The sequence below is a fragment of the Rana temporaria genome, chromosome 9 (genome assembly GCF_905171775.1).
Source record: "Rana temporaria chromosome 9, aRanTem1.1, whole genome shotgun sequence".
In the NCBI taxonomy this organism is placed as follows: domain Eukaryota; kingdom Metazoa; phylum Chordata; class Amphibia; order Anura; family Ranidae; genus Rana; species Rana temporaria.
This window is the reverse complement of record NC_053497.1, coordinates 24,440,068-24,458,953: the sequence shown is the minus strand read 5'-3', so window position 1 is coordinate 24,458,953 and position 18,886 is coordinate 24,440,068. Positions and strand designations below refer to the sequence as shown.

General features: G+C 39.9%; 1 protein-coding gene across 1 annotated transcript; it reads right to left on the bottom strand.

Annotated features, from left to right (window-relative positions):
• Positions 1-1,732: 1,732 nt before the first annotated feature.
• LOC120913198 (myosin-4-like) lies at positions 1,733-17,836 on the bottom strand. Its single transcript, XM_040322982.1, has 39 exons — positions 17,734-17,836; positions 13,147-13,359; positions 12,916-13,059; positions 12,370-12,526; positions 12,144-12,283; positions 11,052-11,144; positions 10,893-10,956; positions 10,712-10,810; positions 10,496-10,599; positions 9,557-9,695; positions 9,355-9,473; positions 9,111-9,260; positions 8,862-9,032; positions 8,462-8,768; positions 8,291-8,361; positions 8,118-8,205; positions 7,904-8,021; positions 7,597-7,720; positions 7,374-7,510; positions 7,007-7,262; positions 6,654-6,896; positions 6,372-6,548; positions 6,140-6,285; positions 5,961-6,051; positions 5,472-5,861; positions 5,254-5,380; positions 4,916-5,034; positions 4,619-4,815; positions 4,306-4,489; positions 4,062-4,227; positions 3,837-3,961; positions 3,417-3,725; positions 3,106-3,309; positions 2,886-3,011; positions 2,631-2,801; positions 2,437-2,541; positions 2,203-2,298; positions 1,924-2,058; positions 1,733-1,834 (listed from the first exon to the last, which is right to left on the bottom strand). Exons 2-39 carry the CDS (start codon positions 13,345-13,347, stop codon positions 1,817-1,819), a joined length of 5,811 nt encoding a protein of 1,936 aa, XP_040178916.1. The 5' UTR covers positions 13,348-13,359; positions 17,734-17,836; the 3' UTR covers positions 1,733-1,816.
• Positions 17,837-18,886: the final 1,050 nt, after the last annotated feature.

Below are 18,886 nucleotides of genomic sequence, written 5' to 3'. Positions count from 1 at the left end.
CCTGATGTAAGTGGGAGGCTCTTTGGGGTCCCTGATGTAAGGGGGCGCTCCCTGAGGACCCTGGTGCAAGACTGAAGCTCCCTGTGGACTCTGATGTAAGGGGGGGCTCTCTGAGGACTCTGATGTCAGGGGGAGGCTCTTTGGGGGACCCTGCTGTAAGAAAGAGGCTCTCTGGGGACCCTGATGTAGGGGGGAGGCTCTCTGGGAAATCTGATGCAAGAGGGAGGCTCTCTGGGGTCCCTGATGTAATGAGGGGAGCTCTGGGGACCCTGATGTAGGGGGGTTTACTGTTTTTGTGCGTGTTTGCAAAATTAAAGTGGGCCTGTCTTGATGAAGTCCAGGGCCAAATTTTTGCCCCAGTCCAGCCCTGCTTGTGGACCACTATAGTACTTGAGGTCAAAACTTAAGATTGTAACCAGTTGCATTTTTGAGTTGCACTCATATACACCTTACATTTTTTGAAAAGCCAGAAGTGGGAGATTTCCTTTAAGGGCCAGGCGATATTTAAAGCTGAACATTAGACAGAGTTGAGTTATTTATTGCAGATACTTAGAGGTGTTTTACCTTTCAAAGGGTTTGTATTTTTGTAAAAAAAATTTTGTCAAATTTATTTAGTTACTCCCGAAAACATTTTTTTTATTTAGTTTCGTAAAAAAAAATGCATTCGTCTGAAAATCTGAATTAATTAAGGTCGAATCTGTCAATTGAAGGCTTATGGTGTCTGTCGAATGTTCTAAGAAGAATCAACGAAGCAGCTAAACTGTACAACACCGCAATCGTACATTTCCGAGTGCTCCGCCAACAACCTATAGTAGAATTCTAATGTTGTATGACTAGTAATAATTATAATGAGTTGTTACTGCAATCACGATCTGTTTTTTGACTTATGTCTATCAGTACAATTGTGAATTGCGGAAATTGAGTAGCTGTACCATATATTTTGAATTATGCTGTTCCACAATTGCTTTTAAATATTTATCTGTTTTATAATAAAATGTATATTTTTACATATTCTTTGTACTCTTTCACGGTATCCTGTTTTGGCTTCCTGTTATGCCTTGGGGTTCTCTCTGTTTTCTCAAATTAGTTTGGGATGTGGCAGCAAGTCTCAGGACCAACCGAAGCTCAATCTAGTTTCTCTTTCATAATTTTCTTAAGGTTAGGCACATTCGACCACAGGTTCCATAGACACAGATCGCTATTGTCAGTCATGTCGAATCTTCTATCTATATCGAACTGTTGTCACAACGAAATTAAATTAAATGTTTTTAGATCGAATCTTTCGGATTTTGGATTCTGCGCGTTCGTTATCTTTTGTTAAAACGAACATGAAAATCCCTGAAGTTCGGATGAAAATGTATGTCTAGTGACTTCTCACTGTTGCAGTTAAGCAGTAAAGCTAGGTAACCTTCCTACCCCCAGCCTAGGCTAGGACAGAGAAGGAGTAGCATCAGTTTGCCCAATTGCTCACACTAATCTCTCTTTCTGTCTGCATATGCGCGTGCAGCATGCTGATTGGCTGCTCACACTGACCATCCCTCTACCAGTCTAAGGGCTGCTGTACAAGGAATTATACGATACAGATAATAAGCCATATTCAGGTAATTACAATAAAACATTTTATTATGTTTTAATGAGTTCATAACTGCATTTATTTCTGTGTTTACATCTACCATTAATGTAGAAACCATTACATGAAAATCGTGTTGGGTAGAATGAAAAGGCCACAACATATTTAAAGAACAATAATTTATTTAATATCATAGCATAATATAATTTAAATACTGTTCATTTTTCTACAACCATTTAGAAGTATTTACTCTTCGCTCTCCTTCTGCAAAAAATAAAGAGAAAAAATGTAAGGTACAAGAAGTAATTTTAAGAAAATTAAGTGGCATAACATTTGAAAAAATGCTGCCATACCTTTCCTCCAACGTCACGGCTCTTGGCCCTGAGCTTGTTGACTTGGGACTCAGCAATGTCAGCTCTCTCTTCGGCCTCTTCAAGCTCATGTTGGACCTTCCTGAAGCGGCCCAGGTGAGCATTGGCTTGTTCCTCCTGAAGAACAAAGTTAATCAATTGTCAAATTTGCAAGTTGTAATGAAAATTTGGTCTAAAGTCTAACTTGCTTATAATCAGTCTTGTCTATGAAGAAAAGGCTTCTGGAAAAGTTTTTCTACAAGAAATAATTTTTGCACTTACAGATTCCTCAGCCTGTCTCTTGTAGCCCTTGACCTTCAGCTGCAGTTTGTCAACCAGGTCCTGCAACCTCAGGAGGTTTTTCCTGTCTTCCTCAGTCTGCAAAATAAAATGAATATAGAGCATTCAGAATATAAAAGTCACGTTTGTAACAAAAATGGTTTAATCCAAGAAATGCCTAAAAGCAAGAAGTCCTTAGGATTTTCCATACTGAGTATGTGTACTAAGTTACTGTACCTGGTAGGTGAGTTCCTTAACCCTCCTTTCATATTTGCGAACTCCTTTAATAGACTCAACTCCACGTTTCTGTTCATTTTCCAGCTCATTCTCCAGTTCACGCACCTATGGGGAACATTTTCAGAAAAAAATATTGTTGGAATTTTGATATTTTGTTCTCTAATCTTTACCACATTTGCTTTTAAAATACTTACTCTGACTTCCAGTTTCTGGAGCTGCTTCTTGCCACCCTTCAATGCCAGCTGTTCAGCTTCATCCAGACGGTGCTGCAGGTCCTTCACAGTCTGTTCAAGGTTCTTCTTCATTCTCTCCAGGTGGGCACTGGTGTCCTGCTCCTTCTTCAGCTCTTCTGCCATCAGAGCAGCCTTAAGTTGTATGGAAAAACAGTCAGTGGGCATGTTGACTTGGTGTAATCTATGCTATGAGTTTGTAGAAGAATGGATACGTACATCAGTGATGGCCTTTTTGGCTTTGTCTTCAGCATTTCTTGATTCCTGAACAGTTTCCTCCACTTCATTCGTCAGCTGTGCAATGTCGCTTTCTAATTTCTTCTTGCTGTTCAGCAGGCTAGTGTTCTATAAAAACAAATATGTGGGTCATTAGTTAGCATTTAGTGAAATAGTGTAACATTTATTGCTGAATCTAATGATATTTAGCAGGAGATTCTACCTGTGAGTGCAGGAGCTGCAGACGTTCACTGGCATCCAGAAGTTCCTGTTCTGACAATTTGCGAGATCTCTCTGTTTGTTCCAGAGCTGACCTAGTCTCTTCAATCTCAGCTTGTTGTAGATTGTTTCTGCGTTCAATCACAGCAACCTGTTCCTTAAGGTCTTCTTGTCCTCTCAAGGAATCATCTAACTGCAGCTGGGCATCCTAGATGACAAAAAGTGTGTGATCATAAACCAACAATCTGACTACTTTCAGTAGAATAAAACTAAAGCTTTGTATATTATATGATTATTTGCACTTTTTTGGGATACCTTCAGTTGTCCTTGCACATTTCTGAGCTGTTTCTGTGCCTCTGAAGCCTGGCGGTTGGCATGGCTAAGTTGGATCTCAAGTTCATTCAAATCTCCTTCCATCTTCTTCTTCAGTCTCAGAGCATCATTTCTGCTTCTGATTTCAGAGTCCAGTGTGCTCTGCATGGTGTCAATGGCTCTCTGGCTGTTTCTCTTCAGCTGTTCATTTTCCTCATCCTTCTCTGCAATCTTCCTGTCCACCTCAGATTTGATCTGGTTCAGCTCAAGCTGGACACGGAGGATCTTGGCTTCTTCGTGTTCCAATGATCCCTTTAAAAAAGGAATACAATATTTAAAATTAGGTTGGTAGACTGGCACTCAGAAAGGTCATGCCAAAATAAAGCCAATCCATGTTATCATTGTATTTTTCTAGTTGTATACCTCAGCTTCCTCCAGAGCAGCCTGAAGGTCACTCTTTTCCTGTTCAACCTGCTTCCTGGCCTTCTCCAGTTCATTGATGGACTTTCCAGTCTCACCAATCTGTTCAGTCAGATCTGAGATCTCCTCTGGTGAAGAGATGGTTAAACAAATGTTATAAATCTATCCAGTGCATGTGCCAGTCTCATCCATTAAAAATGATAGAAATACAATAAGTAAGCAACATACGTTGCAAGTTCTTGTTCTCGCGTTTCAGGGTTTCAACTTGTTCTAGAGCCTCTTCATAAGCGTTCTTCATCTTGAAGATCTCAGTGCTTAGGCTGCGAGCCTCTTTCTGAGCAGCCTCCAGTTCAGCCTGACCCTCCTCATACTTCTGCTTCCATTCTGCCAGGACCTGAAATCATGGACATGTATGGAATATGTATCCAAATAATTTAAAGTTATTACAGTTGCATTTTGCCTGCATATTTACCTTATCAAAGTTTCTCTGTTTCTTGTCAAGAGAAGCTGCTGCACTATTTGCTCTCTCCACATCGACCATGAGGTCTTCAACCTCAGACTGCAACCTCTGCTTGGTCTTTTCCAGGGAGGCACACTTGGAGTTCACAGCCTCAACCTGTTCCTCAGCATCCTGCAAACGTTGAGCCAGCTTCTTCCTGTAAAGCAAATAAAGAGCAATATTATGTAATGGTACAATAAGAGTCTGTTAAAAAGAAATCTCTTTTTTTTCTATTGTAAAATCAATTAAAAATTTTTAAAAAAAAAACGAATGAGTTTCAACTTACTTGGCCTCCTCCAGCTCCTCTGTGCGCTGAATGGCATCAGTTTCGTATTTGGTCCTCCACTGGGCAACTTCACCATTAGCCTTGGACAGAGAACGTTGAAACTCAGCCTTGGCTTCCTGTTCCTCCTCATATTGCTCGCGGAGCAGGTCATTGTCATGGCGAGCAGACTGCAGGGCATGGGCAAGGGCATTCTTTGCCTGGAATATGCAGATAAGAATTATGTGAAATACATGTAATGATATTGTAGGAAATGTACTGTTTCAATATTTTGTGTTTAACGTAACATCACAATGTTACCTTTGACTCCTCTTCAAGCTGTCTCTTGAGTTCCTCAACCTGCTGAGTGAAGCCCTGTTTGCCTCTGGATAGCTGGGAAATTAGAGACTCCTTCTCTTCAAGCTGGCGAGATAGCTCACCTAGAATCATATGAAAGCAATATCACATAGCATTAAAAACAATGCATTTAGTAGACATATAACAGTACATGTAGTCAAGTATTTCTTCACTCTTCTAAATACTCTTGGCATGTCATTGGTTTTGTACAACATTTTATTGGCTTGTATTTCATCTATTAAACATGTCATTATATTGTTACATATTTTACTTCTATTATAAGAGTGCAGTCATTAACCTACCAGTCTCAGTCTGGAGACGAGCCCTCTGGGTAGTGAGGTCATTAAGTAAACGCAGATGTTCATCATCCTTAGACTTAACTTCACTCAGTTGGTCCTCAACCACTCGGTTAATTTTCTCAAGGTTGGCCTACAAGAACATTTGGTAAAATCATTGTCTTCATTCCAGAATATGGATTCAAAAAGAATAAAGAAACATGTATTTTCAAGAAATTACTTACCTTAGACTTAGAGACACTCTCCAGGTTGCTGGCGAGGTCATCGACCTCCATCTTCAGCTCACTCTTTTCTTTCTCCAGCTTCTGCTTAACACGCTGCAGGTTGTCAATCTGTTCTCCAAGCTCAGCAACACTGTCAGCATGCTTTTTGCGCAGGGCAGAAGCAGTGGCTTCATTTTGAAGAGTAGCTTCTTCTAGGTCGCGTCTCAGTTTCTGGAATTCAGCTTCACGCTTCTTGTTCACCTCAATCTGGGCAGATGTTGCACCTCCAGCTTCCTCAAGTCTTTCACTGATTTCTTCAAGTTCTCTAGAAAGATCAGCTCTCTGTTTCTCAATCTTGGCCCGAGCTGCCCTCTCAGCTTCAATTTCCTCCTCAAGTTCTTCAATACGAGCCTAAATAGAGCAGGTTATTATTATTGGGATTTTAAAATTCTTAGTTAAATAATGAGAAATTAATATAATAATATTAGGATCCTGTAATCCATCCTTTACCTGCAATTCCTTTATCTTCTTCTGCAGTTGAGATCCAAGGGATTGTTCATCCTCAATCTTTCCCTGGAGTTGGCTGACTTCAAAGTCCTTCCTGTGAATCAAGGTTAATACACGTTATAAATGCTGCCTTCATTTTCAGGTTTTTCTTAAAAAATAAATAAATAGCGAGCACTTCTTACTTTTTTAGCTTTTCATCAGTTTGCTGCTTTTCATTTTCAAGATCCATGACGGTTTCCTGGGACAGTTTCAGGTCACCTTCCAGCTTTCTCTTGGTCCTCTCTAAGTCAAGACGGAGTTTCTTCTCTTGTTCCAGAGAACCTTCCAGCTAGAAGTACATGCATTTATTTGAATGATTTGGACCCTTTTTTATAAATACCCAACAGATTGGAAATCTTATTTTAAGATACTCACATCATCTACTTGCTGTTCCAGCTTTGTCTTTGCTTTGGACAAGGAGTTGACTTTGTCTTCCTCAGCTTGAAGGTCATCAAGAGTTTGCTGATGAGCCTCCTGAAGAGCTTTCTTTTCCTTGCTGAGTTTGGAGACGTTTTCATCAAGAGATGCCAGTTCTTCAGTAAGATTTTTAACCTATAATTAAGGGAACAAAGATTAACATACATAATTATACTGTATTCGAATGTAAACTTTGTATTTGAATCAGGAAATGGAACTTATGTTTCTTGTTGCTTATACCTTATTTTCTGTTGCATGTTTTTCTTTTTCTACTTTTGCCAGAGTGAGTTCCAGGTCATCAATGTCTTTCTTCAGCTCTGAGCATTCATCTTCCAGCTTCCTTTTCTTAGCTGTTAGTTCAGCATTGCTTTCTTCCTCATCTTCAAGTCTCTCATTGAGCTCCTTGAGTTTTGATTCAAGTTGAATCTTGTTCTTGATGAGACTTTCACATCTCTCCTCAGCATCAGCCAGAGTCTCAGATTCCTTTTGAAAACAATTTTCTTTTAGGCAACTGGGATTTTTTGGATGGATAACAACTAAATATCACTGTAAATTATTTTTTAAAAAGAGTTTTGCTATATAATTCTACATACCGACTGGACGTGTTGCTGTAAGTCATTCTTTTCCTGCACCAAGGAAATCATTTTCTGCTCTAGTTCTTTCTTCTTGGCCTCTGACTTTGCCAGAGCTTCCTTGGTCTTTTCAAACTCCTCTTTCATATTTGCCATCTCTTTCTCAGATTCTGCACTCTTCAGGAGAGGCTTAATCTTGAAGTACAATTTCATCCATGGCCAGTGTTTGACATTCATGAATGATCTGATATTGTACTGGATGACAAAGAGGGCTTCCCTGTTTAAGAAATGTCACATATCAGGTAAATATGTCTGTTATCAAAATCTTTGTTTTGCTTCTATAGCTATCATTACTAGTATACTTTTGTGAGTAGAAAATATTTTTTACCTTCTTTCCATCATCTTCTTGAACTCAACTCTCATCAAGAAAGCTCTGCAAAGAGCCTGAGTACGAGTGATAAGTTGTGCCAACTTTTCATCTCTCATCTCTTCCAGTGTACCCAGGAGACCAGCTTTGAAGAATACCTTTAAAAAAAAAAAAATGTAATTTTAAATTTAAATATTATAAACTATTAAATCTTCCATTTTCTGGAAACTGCTGTCTGCCATACCTTGGTGTGGCCAAATTTGTACTGAGTGTGGTCAACATCAATAGAGCCCAGTAGTTTTTCTGCTGCCTTCTTGCTGTCAATAAACTGACCATCTGGGATTGCACTGGCATTCAGGACCTTGTAACTTTAGAAAAAAAAAGGTATGGAATAGATAGTGATAATTCTTGAAGTGTATAACAAACCATACATATCTAAATAACTAAAACTTTCTATTTAACTTCCACATCTAATGGCATTGTTCACCCCTTATGATCCAATAGTTTCTATAAGCTATACAAGTATGTTTACAATGTGCATGAAAATTTACCGTTGCTTAAAGTCAGCATAAATAATTCTGCTGGGGAATCCCTTTCTGCAGATTCTGATACCCTCCAATACACCATTACATCTCAGTTGGTGAATGATCAAGTGGTTATCCATGATACCTGGGAGAAATCATAAATGTCAGTAGTGACCACAAAAACTATAGTGCCTTCCTAATGTTTAGTGTTTGCAGCATGAACAGGATAATAAAATTGTACCTGGAGTTTTGGTCTCATTGGGGATCAGACAACGCACAAAGTGAGGGTGAGTGCTTCTCAAGTTGGACATTAGCTTGTTCAAGTTTTCCTATAACACACACAATATAAATTAGGATTTTTTGCTATGACAGAAATTATGTAAGTCTTTATGCAGATACAAAAGTCATACTAACCCTGAACAGACAAGACACAGTCTGGAAAGAGGATCCCTTCTTCTTCTTTCCACCTTTGCTGGCAGCAGCATCTGTTAATAAAACACAATGGAAGAGTCATCATAGATCTTAGTCTAAATGTAAAAGTACAAAAAAAACTTAAAATAAGAAAGGAACAGGGAAGTTACTCACCATCAACAGCATTGTAGCTGGAGTACAGGAAGGACAGCAGTTTCATTGAAGATTTCTGGTACAGCTGGATAACAGATTCATTCAATGGATCCTTATTCTTGTCAAGCCAGCCAGAGATGTTGTAATCCACAGTACCAGCATAGTGCACAAGAGAGAAGTGAGCCGCAGCCTTTCCTTTGCCAGGTTTGGGCTTCTCAAAGTTTTTGCACTTGCCAAGATGCTGCTCATACAGCTTGTTCGTGAAGGATGTGTCAGTGGCCTTGGGGAACATGCACTCCTCTTCAAGGATGGAGAAGATGCCCATAGGCTGATAATAAACGATAAATGTTACTTGAAGTCTGTAACTACACATAATTCTAAATTTTTGGTTTCATAATATCATTTCCATATGTGAAATTACCTTCTCAATAAGCTCAATGCAGGCAGCCAAGTCCATACCAAAGTCAATGAACTCCCAGTCAATACCTTCCTTCTTGTATTCCTCTTGTTCCAGGACGAACATGTGGTGGTTGAAGAACTGCTGCAACTTCTCATTGGTGAAGTTGATACAGAGCTGTTCCAAGCTGTTGAACTGTATGTAAAATAAAGAAATGAGAACAGGTCCTTTGCTTTGAAAGACCTACAAACCCAGAACTGTTCAAGAACTTACATCAAAGATTTCAAATCCAGCAATATCCAGCACACCAATATAGAACTGTCTTGGCTGCTTGGTGTCGAGCTGCTGGTTGATACGAGTGACCATCCACAAAAAGAGTTTCTCAAAAACGGATTTGCCAAGGGCACCAACAGAGTTGTAGACCTAAAGAGTAGAGCAAAAATCATGTGTTAATGTATTATAGAAAGCATAGTTATCTTTGAGTATGTGGTTATTTTAGTTCTTGATTTTATCATACCTGATTTACAGTTTGTCCCTTGGTGACAAACTCATTGCCGACCTTTACTCTGGGGTAGCACAAAGCCTTCAGCATATCAGCAGAGTTGAAACCCATCAGATAAGCAATCTTGTCAGCAACTGGAGATAAGACATATAGTATGAAATAAATCCTAAAATGGCATAGATGGAAAACAAATCACAAAATAAAACTAAGAACAAACCTTCAGTGCCGTCTGGCTCGGCCTGCTCCTCCCTCTGTTTCTGCTTGAACTTCAAGTTGCCGTGATGCATGACTGCACCAGTCAACTTGTAGATGCCATTCTTTTCTTCTGGGGTGAATCCCAGGATGTCAATGGCAGTCTGTTGGAAAAATATCTCTGGTTATTTAGGGCCAGATTCACAGAAGATATACGCCGGAGTATCTACTGATACTCCGGCGTATTTTCAAATTTGCCGCGTTGTATCTTAATTTGTGATTCACAAACAAGATACGACGGCTTTTGGCTAAGATCCGACAGGCTTACGGCTTCGTACGCCTTAGGCTGCAATACTTCGGCCGCCGCTGGGTGGAGTTTGCGTCGTTTTCCAGCGTCGGGTATGCAAATGAGCTTTTACGGCGATCCACGTTACGTCGTCGCTAGTCATTTTTTCCCGTCGCAAAGTTAAGCCTGTTTTTACATGGCTTAACTTTAGACGAGCCATGTTAAAGTATGGCCGTCGTTCCCGCGTCGAATTTCAATTTTTTTTTTTTTGCGTAAGACGTCCGGGAATACGAAAGTACGTTACGCACGTCGCCGTTCAAAAAAATTACGTCACTTCGTGCAAAGCACAGCGGGAATTTCAAAACGGAGCATGCGTAGTACGTCGGGCAGGGGAATCGCGCTTAATTTAAATGGTACACACCCCATTTGAATTAGGCGGGCTTTCGCCGGACGCCTTTACGTTACACCGCCGTAAGTTTACAGGGAAGTGCTCTGTGAATCAAGCACTTACGCTGAAAACTTGCGGCGGTGTAACATAAACGGGATACGTTACGCCGCGGCGCAGGTACCTGAATCTGGCCCATAGTGCCTAGTAACACATTCTGTACATATGTGGAAATTATACAATCTGTGGAAAAATGAAAAAAGTTTTCTTGTTCAAAGACTTCAACAACTTACATCTGTGGCGATGAACTCCTCTGTATCATCAATACTCTTCACAACGATTTCACCCATGCTGATTAAGGGATAGTCGTATGGGTTGGTGGTCACAAGAAGCATCTCTGAACACAAATGACAATAAAAAAAATGCTAAGTTCTACATTCGATAACACATGCTTATGGTTTGCAGGTCTCATTTCTCTGCCTATTATCTGAAAGGAAATATGACCTTACCTACAACCTCTGGTCTATGGTTTGTCATGATCTGGTAGAAGATGTGGTAGCTTCTTTCAGCTGACAGCTGGAATGTTACTCTGGACTTCTCCAGCAGATCTATAAAATTGCATTGTAATAGTTGTATGAATTTATGTGAGAGACTACAAAATGAGAAGAAATTGGAGGGTTTTGTTCTTACATGTTTCAATATCAGCTGAAGACAGTTTTCCAGTGGTACCAAAGTGGATTCTGATGAATTTACCCTAAAAATGACATGAGAAGATTAGAAAGGAGTCCATGTAATATGAGTTACTAAAGATGAGTAACTAATGAACATATAGATCTCATATATACTTACAAAACGAGAGGAGTTGTCATTTCTCACAGTCTTGGCATTACCAAAGGCTTCCAGCAGTGGGTTAGCCTGGATGATTTGATCTTCCAGATTACCCTAAGGATAGAGAGTTACAATGATTCAGCAGACAAGTAAAACAGGTAAAAGTGATATGAACAAGCAAGAAGGCAAAAAAATCCGAAAAAATGCAAGTCGTATAGGTGGCTACCGCATGATGTTTTACGTTGGTGCATTGATAATACAAGTACAAGGTCCTTTAAGCCGAGCGAGCAGCTTTTTATGTAGTAAATAACATCCCAATTACATTAGCAGTTTCACGGACAGATACCAATACAGTTTGAACCTGTATATTTCTTGAACACTGCAAAGAATACATTAACTGTGAAGGAAAGGACTGTAATCAGAGCATAGCTTTATTTGTTGTCGTTCTTGGCTTTCACAAATCTCTATGCGTTGACACTCAACACATCTCCCATATTACATAACTTTGTTAACACATATTTACTATGTAATATACTCCCTAAGAATGCAAAGGAAGTACCTAGAGTTTTTAATATGTATACCATACTTTAGTTTGTTTTCCAACAAGAGGATTTAGCATGCTATTACTTAGGATTATTCAACAATCTAACCAGATTGACCTTAAAAAACCCTTCCTAAACTAATAGAAAATATTCTCTTGCTGATATCCCCTTTTATCCCCTTTTCCTTTTCACATTCTTTGTAGAAATTTTTTTTTTTTTTACATTGACTTTGGATATATGTATATTCATAATTGATCACCTCTAACTTGTCTTTTTTCCAAATGAGATAAGTTTAGATTTTTTTTAAACCTTTCATATAAGAGAGACCTGCCATGCTTTTTACTAATTTACCAGATTACACTGCCTTTGCACTCTCTCTAAATCTTTAATGGCCTTATAGCAGTACATTACACAAATGTGACCTTAGTGATTTACGTGGGATAATGCTATATATATCATGTGTTTTCATCTCATCTTTATACTACTGCCTGGCATTGAGTGCATTTGCTTAGCTAACCAACTCCTTCTCCAAGATTTAAAAAAAAGTTTTAATTAAAAGTTGAGTACGAACCTGTATGCCGCCGGTCGACTCCTTCTTCTTAGAGTCACCAATAGCTGCAATTGTTGCAAAGTACTGGATGACACGCTTGGTGTTGACAGTCTTTCCAGCACCAGATTCACCAGTAATCAGGACAGACTGATTTTCACGATCTGCCAAATGCAAATGTGGATTTAAACAATGTACATGGCTTCTGAACATATCAAACAAACATTCAGAATAAGACAAGCCCGGGTACCTGTGAGCATAGCCTGATAAGCGTTATCAGAGATGGAGAAGATGTGTGGTGGGGCTTCCATACGCTTCTTGCCTCTGTAGCCAGCAACCACCTTGGGGTCATACACTGGCAGCCACTTGTAGGGGTTGACAGTGACGCAGAAAAGCCCAGAGTATGTCTGTTATATATTATAAAGTATATGATGTTAGTTTGTGATTTCCTTAAATGTCACACTCCTTAAACTGAAACTCCATATTTTACCCTAAAATATAAAATCTATTGCCAGGCTGCTCTGGGGCATGCTATTTTCAGCATTTCGAACCCTCCGCCTAATAGCAATTTACAAAGGAGGTTGGGTTTTAAAGCTAATTACCAATATTTACTATATGGACTTCCAGGCTAAAGCTGTTATTTTACAAGGTAGGTTTAACTTTATTAAGAAGTTTGGTTGCCAGTCATCAACTAATGCATAAAAATAGGATAGAATATAGGATGTATTATTAAGATTTTTTGCAGATTTTTTACATTTTATTTTGACTGTCATTTTTTCTAGATATTGGGACTTACGTAGATCATCCAGGCTGCATAACGTTCTTTGAGGTTATACAGTACAGAAGCTTCATTCAGATGAGTCATCATCGCCATGTCTTCAATTTTATCATACTTGGGAGGATTCTGGGGGTAAACTTGGCTTTCTTTGACTGTTACAGTCTGAAATTGAAAATAATATGTTTAATTCATATGTTTTATTCATGTTTAGTACTTGATTTATTCTGAAAAATATGCTATAATAGTTACCCTGTTATCGTCGGTCTTTACGGTGATTTTTCCATCTTCCCGAGCGGTGACCAAACCTTTCACGTAAAGTTCCTTTTGGTCATCTACGTAGCAGGTGTTCTTGGCATCAAAAGGTTTGTTCTGGGCTTCCAGTCTTTCTTTCTCACTCTTACGGAGGTACTGGGCGGCATCGCCGAAAACCGCCATCTCACCGTCACTCATGGCTGCTGGTTTCTGTATGAAAATGTCTTATTTTTAATAATGTTTTGATAAGCTTATTTGTCACCTCTTTACTGCCTGTTTTATCCCCTGAAAGCTTGCACCACCGTGCCAAAATGCACGCAAATACAATTCTATTGTTTCGCATTTGATTTGGTAGTAATGCCCACTGAACACGACAGTGGGATCATTTTTGATGCAAAGCATCACAGTCGCAGCATGTGTATACTCCGTATAACTGCCCTTGCAGCTTGGGGGGCCAGTTGAGAGGTGGAGAAATTGATCTTCATCTGCCCGTTTTTGCTGGCATCCCCCAAACTGCAAGTGTAAACTAAGCCATATTGTCATTGGTTAAGTAAATCCTAAGTGCTTGTTAGGGCTCAGCTGTGATTATTACTCTTGTCCTCCTGTGAAGCTATATCTTTGCCTTAGGCAAAATATACATTGTACAATTTTGTTTCCCTCAACCATGGGTGCATGATTTTCTCCTCAACACAGTTAGTGTTCATGGGGGAATACCTCCCACTGCGCTATTGTAATCTGGAAAGAAGAAGGTTAGATGCTCACTAAATAGTAAACATTACACCATATTAGTATGAATATCTGGTGCAATGTCCCATTGATTGCAGACTCACCAGTATGGTGCGGTCTCCGTTAACTAGTCATATGGTAGAAAAAAGGAAAGGGGGAGAAGATCCCCCAAAAAGAGCTAGTTCTTTTTGGGGGGCTCTTGATCTCTTCTCCCCTTTTTATTTTTTGTAGCTATTGTAATCTGACAGCAGGGGGTTTCCCAGCTGTCAGAATACAATGATCATTGCTGGCAGCTATAGCCACCACCAGTGATCATACATAAAATAAATAAACCCAACAGGCTGGTTGTACTTTAGTTCTAACAGCTTGCCCATAGACGGAATGAAATTCGGCCGGTTCAGCAGGAACCATACAAATTTTGATCCATCTATGGCCGGCCTTAGAGCAGGAACAACTAGAAAGATTTACTAGAATTGTTAGTGCATAGCAAGCCAAAGAGAGACACAATTGAATCATTACGTTTTTGTTATTATTGTCCAAACAATACAGGGAACTAAAGCCTCATACCCACGGGCAAGAATCCCTTGCCGCCCGAGTTTACACACACTCCTTTCAAAAGAAGCGCAGTTCTTTTGAAAGGCAAGAACGTGGTGACGTCATCACGTACAACGAGCATGTGCTTGTCACATTTGATGCTGTCGCCGCCATCTTGCTTCACCCTACCTATGCCGTGGAAGCTACCGCGCATGCATCAAAGTCATTTCGAGCATGCGCGGGTTTCCACGGCGACAGGTAAGTATACAGACGCTCGGGTTTCTCATCGGGAAACAGACCGACAAGAATCTCGATGAGAAAATAGAGAGCAGGATCTCTATTTTTCTTGTTGAGATTCTGGGCAGATTTCCAGACGAGAAACCTGAAAACCTCATACACACGCTCGGTTTACTCAGCAAGAAAGCTCTGCCAGCAGTTTTCTTGCTGGTTCTTGCCGAGAAAACCGAGCGTGTGTACGAGGCTTTCAGGTTTCTCGTCTGGAAATCTGCCCAGAATCTCGACAAGAAAAATAGAGATTCTGCACGGGATATGTGTTAGAACGCAGAGTATAATAGGAATTATTGTTGAGGTGGGTACATTTTAGCACATCTCTATGGTCCACCACAGCCAGGAGGCCAGATGGAACCACAAAACATAACATCAGTTGGGGTACCAATGTGTTTGCTACTCTCTTCTGTTTTAACTGCAGCCTCAGTTGACCATACAACTGTGTGTTGTTGGGGATATGGCAATTACAATGTTATAGCACCTAGAGAAACTCTACTGCTACTATATTACTGGCTAATGAGCTTACATAAAACATAGAGTATATAACTGGAATTCTAGCCCATTGTTTTACTTTTAAATAGAGTGGGTCAGTGTTAAAATGGTCATAAACTACCAGGCTGAATAAAAAAAAAATCTGATTCCTCCATCCACTCTATACAAAGCGAATGGACGAATCCCCCTGACCCCGGTCAGAATACCCAAACAGCCATACACATTCCTAAATTCTCTGCCTGACTCTCTTGATTTCTCAAAGGATGATGAAAGGGACAGTACCACCCACTATGTGAATTTCGTCTGGTTCATCAGGAAGCAGCCCGAAATTTGAACAGTGTGTGTCCAGCTTTAGATTCTCTCTTGGCTATTATTGCTTTTTTTCTCAGTTGACTTTGCCTTCCTGGTGACATTAGGACTTTGCATTACATAGCTACATAGTTAGTCTGGTTTAAAATAGACACAAGTCTATCATTTTCAACCAATGTAATCTAGTTCAACCAGCGTTGAGATGAACTGTTCCCTCCTAGTAGTACATTCCAAATATAAAGATAATATAGGTTCTACTAGGATGCCATTGAAACTATCACCAACTATCAGCCAAGAGAGAATCTTAACCACTTGAGATCCGCGCTATAGACGAAATACGTCCGCAGCGCGGCTCTCAAGTGCCAAGTGGCCGTTTAAACACGGCCTTTTATGTGCATTACCCGCGGGTAAAAACTGTCCCGACGCATCGCCGAAGACCCGATGCGTGTACCTGGCGGCCGCGATGTCCGCCGGGTACACGCGATCGTCGGTGACACGGCAGGTGACAGCAGGGACGTGGAGCTCTGTGTGTAAACACAGAGCTCCACGTCCTGTCAGGGAGAGAGGAGACCGATCTGTGTCTCTTGTACATAGAGACACAGCATCGGTCCCCTCCCCCAGTCACCCCCCTCCCCCCACACAGTTATAACACACCCAGGCTACACAGTTAACCCCTTCCTCACCCCCTAGTGTTAACCCCTTCACTGCCAGTCACATTTATACCGTAATTCGTGCATTTTTATAGCACTGATCGCTGTATAAATGTGAATGGCGCCAAATTTGTGTCAAAAGTGTCCGATACGTCCGCCGCAATATCCCAGTCCCAATAAAAATCGCAGATCGCCGCCATTACTAGTAAAAAAAAAAATAATAAAAAAAATCATAATTCTGTTCCCCATTTTGTAGGCGCTATAACTTTTGCGCAAACCAGTCGCTTATTGCGATTTTTTTTTTTTTTTTTTACAAAAATACGTCGAAAAATACGTATCGGCCTTAACTGAGAAAAAAAATAGTTTTTTTAAAAAAAAAAATGGGATATTTATTATAGCAACAAGTAAAAAAAAAATATATTTTTTTTAAATTGTTGCGCTTTTTTTGTTTATAGCGCAAAAAATAAAAACCGCAGAGGTGATCAAATACCACCAAAAGAAAGCTCTATTTGTGGGGAAAAAAGGACGCCAATTTTGTTTGGAAGCCACGTCGCACGACCGCGCAATTGTCAGTTAAAGCGACGCAGTGCCGGACGCTGAGATTTCGCCTGGGAACGAAGGGGGTTTATGTGCCCAGTAAGCAAGTGGTTAAGCTGGACACACACTGTTCAAATTTCGGCTGCTTCCTGAAGCAGCTGAAATATGAACAGTGTGTGTCCTGCTTGAGATTCTCTATTGGCTATTATAGCTTTTTTTCTCAGTTGACTTTGCCTTCCAGGTGACATAAGGACTTTGCAAAATACACAAGTTCAAGTTCAACCAGCGTTGAGCTGAACTGTTCCCTCCTAGGAGTACATTCCAAATATAAAGATAATATAGGTTCTATTAGGATGCCATTGAAACTATCACCAACTGTCAGCCAAGAGAGAATCTAAAATTGGACACACACTGTTCAAATTTTGTCTGGTTCCTGAATTAGCCGAAACTTGAACAGTGTTTGTCCAGCTTTAGCTACATAGTTAGTTAGCATAGTTAGTCTGGTTGAAAAAAGACACAAGTCCATCTAGTTCAACCAATTCCATCTAGTTCAACCAGTGTTGAGCTGCACTGTTCGCTCTTAGGAGTACATTACACATATAAACCTATAAAGGTTCTACTAGGATGCCATTGAAACTATCACCAACTATCAGCCAAGAGAGAATCTCAAGCTGGACACACACTGTTCAAATTTCGGCTTCTTCCTGAATTAGCCGAAATTTGAACAGTGTGTGTCCAGCTTTAGATTCTCTCTTCGCCATTATTGATTTTATTCTCAGTTGACTTTGTCTTCCTGATGACATTAGAGCTTTGCATTACATAGTTAGTCTGGTTGAAAAAAGACAAGATACTAGGAAGCCATTGAAACTATCACCAGCCCTCCAAGCTAAACCTTTGCAAAGAGGGGAAGTAGAAAGTTCAGCTTATGGCAATGTCATCTGGACAGCAAACATGGGAGATCTTCTTAGGGGAACCAACAGCATTCTTTTTCAGCTAATCTAAAGAAATCTATCTAAAGTTAGTCTAAAGTGTCAGTTGGACCACTTACCTGTTAGCACTGCCTAAGATGAAAAAAATATGATGGCCCCCTAAAAAGAGAAAAGAAAGACAATTCAAACAAATTAATATTTACAGCATTTTCATTTGTAAGATCCTATGTTCTACAAAATAACTAATATGTCTTTCCATGTGTAATCTAATGCATATTGTAAGTCTCCAGTTTTCATTTACAATGAATACAATATTATGTTGTATAACTATTACTGATTTTGATGCACAGCCTAATTTCTTTAAACTGCTGGCATACTTTTCTAAGTGTAGGAATGAGCTACAAGATCTGAGATGGTTCTTTAGAATACACAGCCTCCATAAAAGTCTACTCACCCGAACTGAGAGGTTAGGAGCTTGGGTCCCTGGGGAGGCTTATATACTGTAGACCAGCCCCTGTGCCTACTCAGCTTGCTCCACATATGGACGTGGGCTTTACGTTGCCTTAACTAAGCGCTCGGACCCATAGCTGTCTGTTCATCACAAGTAAAAATAACCAACATAATTCAACAGGGGACTCTTGAGTACTCCGTTCTTGAAAGACAGTCTATCATTTAGGAAAGGATTGTTTTACACTGAGCTAAGGAAACTGTGAATGAGGGAAAACTTGCAACTAAAATAGAATCTCTTATATCTTAATGTAAATTACATGTTGACTCTACTTTTGACTGTCAACAAAATAGCAACAAAATAGCATTGAAAAAAAAAAATAAGATAGACTTTATGTATTTTATTAATGATCCTAGAGGTTTGATTATGAAAAAAATAGGGATAAAAAAAATTATTAAAATTATTAAAAGCAACATTTGTATTTAGATAATGGCTTATGAATCAGACCCTGTAGAGTTAAAAAAATACTTATCTTTTAAATTTGATTATTAAAAGTTCAGGTTTTAGGCTTATAGAGTTAGAGGTTGTAAACCTAGAGGGAAACCCCCCCCCCCCCCCCATAAGACATAAGGCATCGCATACTAGCCCATTATTAAATACTTACCTTAGAACAAAGCCCTCCAGCGGCGCCCACACACTGCTGAGGCTGCTGACATCTTCCCAGGTGTTTCTTCCGGGTTCGCCAGGCTCCGGCGCAGTGAGTGTACGCATGTGCGCTGTAGCTGCCGCTAAAGGGGACCGGCTTTGAAGGTCTGGCACGGTAA

Coding starts and splice junctions, on each gene's coding strand:
- LOC120913198 (XM_040322982.1), bottom strand. CDS start 13,347: ATGAGTGACGGTGAGATGGCGGTTTTCGGCGATGCCGCCCAGTACCTC. Junction 8,769..8,861: donor GCATTGAGCTTATTGAGAAG/GTAATTTCACAT, acceptor GTTTATTATCAG/CCTATGGGCATCTTCTCCAT. Junction 5,381..5,471: donor AGAGTGTCTCTAAGTCTAAG/GTAAGTAATTTC, acceptor ATGTTCTTGTAG/GCCAACCTTGAGAAAATTAA.